At 42.4% G+C, this 6,668-nt stretch overlaps 1 protein-coding gene across 1 annotated transcript; it reads left to right on the top strand.

Moving 5' to 3' along the window:
* The first annotated feature begins 339 nt into the window (after positions 1 to 339).
* Positions 340 to 5,261, top strand: BMP10 (bone morphogenetic protein 10). The gene is made up of 2 exons (XM_067312465.1): positions 340 to 673; positions 4,318 to 5,261. Exons 1-2 carry the CDS (start codon positions 340 to 342, stop codon positions 5,259 to 5,261), a joined length of 1,278 nt encoding a protein of 425 aa, XP_067168566.1.
* Positions 5,262 to 6,668: the final 1,407 nt, after the last annotated feature.

Genomic DNA, 6,668 nt, shown 5'->3' with positions numbered 1-6,668 from the left:
AATGTTTACAAAATGCTCATTAAGGGAAAGGGGATTGCGAGATAGCAACGAATCTGGTGAACAGCTTACACTACACGAGATAAGAGAGGCAAGGCAACCATAGAAGAGAGCAAGCCATATCCAATTACTGAGACCTGGTTTTGGGGAGGGGGAAGGGTGAAGAAAAAGGGAGGGGGCAGGGAGAGAGAGACGGGATGGATCACAAGTTTCAAGACAAGAGCTTCCAAACTTGTCATCTCTCTGTGACACAAGCTGCGTACAACCCAGGGGATAAAACCGCCACTTAGCCCACACGAGAGCTAAAGCTTGTTGAGTGTGGTTGGAGGTTAGAGTGAAGTCATGGATTTTGTAGTCCTCCAGCTGTGGGCTGTCCTCTCTCTCTTGGTTCACCTTGCCTCTTGCAGTCCCATCCTGAGCTTGGAGCACTCTTCCTTGGAGGAAGACGTGCCTCTTTTTGACGAGGTGCTCTCCGAGCAGGATGGTGTTGATTTCAACACGCTGCTTCAGAATATGAAAAATGAGTTCCTGAAGACATTGAACCTTTCTGACATTCCCCTGCACGAAGCAGCCAAGGTGGACCCACCAGAGTACATGCTAGAGCTGTACAACAAGTTTGCCACCGATAGGACATCTATGCCATCTGCAAATATTATTAGGAGCTTCAAAAATGAAGGTAAGAAATGTGCGTCTGTAGGAGAACCAAATCGAAAAGGATACCCTTACAGTCAGCGTGAAATAATATTTACCAGGTATGGAGCATGAAGAGCACTAGGGGGAAAAAGGCCTTTCAGTGAAGAGGCCATTGGAAATAGGGAGCTAACACTGTACCAATTTTACACAGATCCCACTTTTTGTGAGATAGATCCTTTTTCCTTTGCTTTTGAGATTGTAAGGTTTGGGGGGAAGAAGTTGTTTCTTTTATGTCTGTACAGCAGTAAGTATAATTTGGGTGTGTTTTTATTATCCCTGTAATCACACATATCATTTGCAATTAGCTGTTTGATTTTCAGATGGATAGCTTAAGTCAAATTTGAAATTAAGGGGCAAAATGTTTTCACATGCCGTTCAAAGGTGCAGTATATGGCTTTCTATTAATATCCTTCCACTACTGATCCTCATGGGAATTGTAACGTTTTCTTCCTTTGATGTCTGAGCATAGCCCAGCAAATATATAGAAATACGTGAAGCTGAATTTGGATAAACTTCAGATTTTGCTTTGGAGGAGCAGAACATTTCCTAATTAAAAAAAAAAAAAAGAACCGAGAAAAGACCAATTGTGAGCTTAGGTGATTCTCTCTATGTTTCTGCTTCAACATTTTCCCTCACTTTAACGAGGAAAAGATAACATTTCAGTGCTGTCATTCAAATGTTTTTGTGTCAGTAGCTATTAGCACCAATACAGGCTACATGTTAAAAATATTTTTCAGGTAGTCATTTCCAAACCCAAAATATTCCACTTTGCAAATACAAGTGCTTTGATTCTTTTTAACTACTCAGAGGTACATGCAACTGTTCAAATTGCTGTGGATCTTCTCTCATTCCTCATCAGTCTAATTAATGAAATATAACACTGATTTTTTCTGACATTCGCAAATTCAAGATGACAAACTATCAGGAGAAGGTTGTGTGCAAGTCATTTCAGTTTGGCAATGCAGTGAGGTGCCAGGAGAGGATCCAGCAGTGCTGGTCTTTTCTTCATTTCTGCCAGGCCTTGGCACTCTTTACCAGCAACACGTTTCCGGTTTGAAGAGGCACTGCAGTTTAAATCTTCTTTACGTATTCTTTTTCTGCATTGTGGTAATATGACATTAAATTTATTGAAGGACTGATAGCAAACCAGTTACACCTGCTAGTGAACTGTTACTCATCTGAATAGTCTTGCCTAGTAACTGATCATCAGTATAAATGAAGAAATACACAGAAACAAGCATTGTTCTTTTCTCCAATTTCCACTATTCAGGAGAAATAAATCAGATAAAATTTGGCAAGTACAATATGCTAAAGAACAAAATGCAGTGTGATTTACTGAGGTAAATCTGAAACCGTTTCACTGGCAAGGCTGAAATGGTTCTAGGCTTACAGCATTGAAAATGGTACAGACTGACCTATGACCAGTAACACATGCAGCAATTCACGATTCTGTGCCTGTCTGTAAACATGATGGAGATATTCCATAGCTTTTTCATGGCTGCAGAAGTTCTGCACCGGATAGAGTAATCTTGGTGCAGCTTTCTGTCTTTTCTGTGTTTTTCTCACTTCTAATCCAAAACAGCAGATGCAAGGTGAGACTCCTTATGTTAACACATCACCTTCATAAACTCATATAGTTACAGGGACTGTTGCAGTTAATGTTTTTTATCTGTCTTGAAAGTCCATGAAGCTAAGAACCGCTCATTTCATGCACGAAGAGTTTTTTTATAGAGAAAGTGAATTACTTTCAATTATCAGGACACTAGGAACAGATCATATCATGAAGCTTTTTATTCAGCTGCTTATTGAAAATCGTCAGTAACTGTTCTTTCATTATTATTCATTAAATCCTTTATTAACTTTGTTATTACTGTAACGAGATTATAGAAATATAAACAGCTGAAAGAAGCTAGTTGTTTTAACCCATGGAGCATAATGTCTCTGTTGCAAATGGGATTGTAATATCCTACCATTTCTTAAAACTTGAATAAAGGTCTTAAGCTAAACTTTTCTTTTCCAATGGACTTCAGATCACCCTTGCAGACCCTGTCAGGGGTGCACTGGTAACTAAAAGGGATATTTCACTCTATAAGTTTCCTAACTAAAGAGCAAAGCCGCATCCTGACTTATAAATGAACACTTCTCGCTCCTTGCTAGCACTCACCCAGCTTCTTACAGATGGTGTGGCCTTCCCCTCCCTCCTGGTGAATTACTTGTGCTCATCTTCTAGATGGCCAGGTGGCATTTCTCCACCCTGTCATTGTCTGTAATGACTGCAGATTTGCTTTAGCATACTAAGGGTTGGGAAATCATAAAGATTTCTTCCACTTGAGAGGTTGTGGCTGAAGTACTCCTGTGCTTGAGTAGCACTGCCTTTTAGCCTGCAATCTACTCCCACCCTGGAGCATACCCCACCTTCATCAGTTGATGGGAAGGGAGAGGCAACCAGAATTGCCCTTTGCTTTTTTGTTTATGAGCGGATGGAGATGCAAACAGGAAAAAAAAAAACAGGCAGGTGCCTCAAAGCCCACTTCATGTCAGTAGGACAACTCACGTGCTTGCGTAAGTGCACTGATGGAGTATGGCCAATACTTGCAGCATTATCAGTGTCATTTTTCTACAAACATATCAAAATTGGAGAAGTCAGAGATGAAGACAGTAATAGATCCCAAGCCATTTGCCCCCTCAGGCCTTGCAGAAATGTCACCCATAGTCTGTATGTCCTAGTCTGTCCGCTGAGCTACGAGCGACAGCACAGTAATCCAGCAACAAAAGCACAGTCATTATTAGCTAAGATGCCTGTATTGCGTGAAGAAATGCATATTGCCCATGTATAAACAAACAATGCAGATACAACAGACAGACTGACTGACAAGCAGATATTATGTGCTTCTTATATGTTTTATTAACTAAAACTGCCAAAAGTGCCTGACTGAATACAGCTGTTTGGCTTAGTTCACTTCAAACCCGTTGAATCTGTGGCAGGATTTCTGTTGACTGGCGGGTTTTAGATCGGGTGATCACTGCCTGCTTCTCCTAACAAGGTGCCTTTACATCTTCCCAAGCAACTTTTCCTCTCTTAATGCCTGGCCCTTTCAGTTGCTGATGATGTTTGAGCAGAAGGAAACACTTGCTAGCACAGAAATAATAAGCAGATACAAATACAGCCTGCCATTTCTGCATACACAGGTTACATGTCATCTGACTGTCTCTCATGTTCACTCCAGTGCCATATTGTTCTTCTCTTCCTCTCCTATACTGAGTAACATTTTCTCCTATTTGTTAAACAGTTGCTGTGCAGCAATCTAGAAGCGATTTCATTTCAGTATTTGGCAAGGCATTTTTAACATGCAATCCTACCAGGTGTCAAGAAAGTCCCTGAAAGCCATGGCGATAGAAAGAGAATCTATAAATCCAGGTTTACTGACTTTGTCATGGCTGGGATCTCACCATCCTTAGAGAGCTAGAATAAAATAGGCCTTTTATTGATCATTCAAGTATGGTTTTGGGAAACAATGCAAAACCACTCTCCTAGAAATGTTCCGCTGAAACCAAAGGAATGCAAAACATGTCAGATGTGCTGGATGTATTGACCCTTCTAAAATATTTGATCTTTGTCATTTCTAGACTTGGCTTCCCACCCTATTGGTGTTGTAGGAATTCGGAAATACCCCCTTCTATTCAATGTATCCATCCCTCATCATGAAGAAATCACCATGGCGGAGCTGAGGCTCTACACCTTGGTGGAGCGGGACCGAATGCTCTATGACGGGCTTGATCGGAAGGTCACCATTTTTGAAGTGCTGGAAAATGACCACATGGGGGTAGGAGAAGAGAGAAAGATGGTGGCACTTGCATCTAGGCAGATCTATGGCAAAAACAGCGAGTGGGAAACCTTCGAGGTCACCGAAGCCATCAGGCGCTGGCGAAGGGCAGGCCTGACCACACACCGGCTGGAAGTTCATATAGAGAGCAGGGAAGGGGAGGAGCAGAACGGAGAGGGGAAACTCGATATCGACATCAACTCTGAGGCCAAGCATGTGCCCCTGTTGATTGTGTTCTCTGATGACCAAAGCAATGACAAAAAAGAGGAGAAGCAAGAACTGAATGAAATGATAGACCATGAGCAGCTCCTGGACTTAGAGAACCTGGAGGTTGGCAACTTCCACAACCGGCCAGGCGAGGAGGCACTGCTCCAGATGCGCTCCAACATCATTTATGATTCTACTGCCCGAATCCGGAGGAACGCAAAAGGCAACTACTGCAAAAAGACTCCGCTTTACATAGATTTCAAGGAGATTGGCTGGGATTCCTGGATCATCGCCCCAGCGGGATACGAAGCCTATGAGTGCCACGGAGTGTGCGCCTACCCCTTAACAGAGCACGTCACACCAACGAAACATGCCATTGTCCAGACTTTGGTTCACCTGAAGAATCCCCAGAAAGCCTCCAAGGCCTGCTGTGTGCCCACCAAGCTTGATCCCATCTCTATTCTCTACTTAGATGCAGGGGTTGTCACCTACAAGTTCAAATACGAGGGCATGGTGGTATCAGAGTGTGGCTGCAGATAGTAGGAATGCATGCACGGGGGAGTGCACAGGGGAAGTATTTAATGATTCAGTCTGTAAATTTGTACATTTTGGGTTTCCTATTTAATGAGGTTATTTAATGAGGCATGTACAGATAATTGTATGTTTCCTGTCACGGGGAATGGGCAAGTCATACGACTGTAGGGAATGTATATTTTGTTCCATTGCTTGCTTCTTGCTATTCTTTCCTGTCCAAATTATGACTGAGTCTCTCTTCATGTCAGGGCACAGACCAGATCACTGGATTGTTTTGGGGGGCTCTTCATGCCAAAAAGGGGCAAATTCAAATTCATAGAAACAAGGCTACATATTCTTGTACTTTTTAAATGTTGATTGGCACCTAAAGGTATTTCCAGAGCTATCAAAGCTAGGTGAATTATGAGTGATGCATACCTAGATTCTTTAGCTGTTGTGTAGAATCTGTCAAAATCTTTACATGCCCAGATGCCTTTGAAAAATGATCTCTGTAGATCTTAAGTCCTGATAAGTCTCAGGCTCCTAAATCACTGAGGCACAACACATTGTTAGGTTTTCTATTTTATCCTTTCTTTAATCTTTCCCAGTCTTGGTTAAAGGTAAAAGACACCCTGTCAGGGATGGTTTGGCATCCAGAGGGTAGAAGGGATCCATTTCCCTTCCCATCTTGCAATGGGCCCAGGAGCGATGCCAGGCTTGTGCAGTGCTCTGACAGGCAATGGCAAGAAATGCCCCTCGTGCATGTTTATCGCAAAAGCACCCTGCGTAAAGCAGCGCTGGATTTGTCACATTAGCCATGTGTCGTCTCTCAAGGCCCAGAGCTCTGGGTGGTATAAATCTCATTAACTCTCTTCAATCCTTGAAGCTGTGCCGGTTTGTACCAGCTAAGAAACTTGTTCCCCCAGTCAGTCCAGTAAGTTACGTACAATACATCTGTGTAATCCAGCTCAAATGGCAAAGTAATATTGCATGTAGTCTGCATAGAGCTAGACAGAAAAGGAAACCCCTTTGTGCCAGCTAGATAGAAAGGATCTTTCCTTTATGTATGTGCTCAAGTTGTCAATTCATAAAGATATTGCCCCCCCCACTTAAACTATATATGATCGAGTCACATGCCATGTTTCCGCCACTCTTCTGCAACAAATCGTGGTGATAAGAAGGTGTCAGAGCTGAGAAACAATAGACCCGTCACTTTATTTATACTAAGCTGCAAATTTGTCAGATTCTTGGGAAAGTGTAAGTGACATTGACTCTTTTAGCCTGTAGCAGAGCCTACTGTACTGTCCCTGCATCTGTTTTACACTTTTAAGGGAAAGTTATCTTCACTGGAAGTGCTAAGGGTCTTTGAAAGAATCCCTCTAGCACTTCATGGGAATGAACACAAAAGACTTTATCAAGCACTAACTAAAACCA

The sequence above is a fragment of the Apteryx mantelli genome, chromosome 29, assembly GCF_036417845.1.
Source record: "Apteryx mantelli isolate bAptMan1 chromosome 29, bAptMan1.hap1, whole genome shotgun sequence".
Classification (NCBI taxonomy): Eukaryota; Metazoa; Chordata; class Aves; order Apterygiformes; family Apterygidae; genus Apteryx; species Apteryx mantelli.
The sequence above is the reverse complement of the archived record's forward strand: the minus strand, read 5'-3'. Positions and strand labels throughout refer to the sequence as shown.

Bases quoted from the DNA above. Each gene is read 5' to 3' on its own strand.
- BMP10 (XM_067312465.1), top strand. From the start codon at position 340: ATGGATTTTGTAGTCCTCCAGCTGTGGGCTGTCCTCTCTCTCTTGGTT. The intron at 674-4,317 runs GTAAGAAATGTG...TGTCATTTCTAG, and splicing joins TAGGAGCTTCAAAAATGAAG to ACTTGGCTTCCCACCCTATT.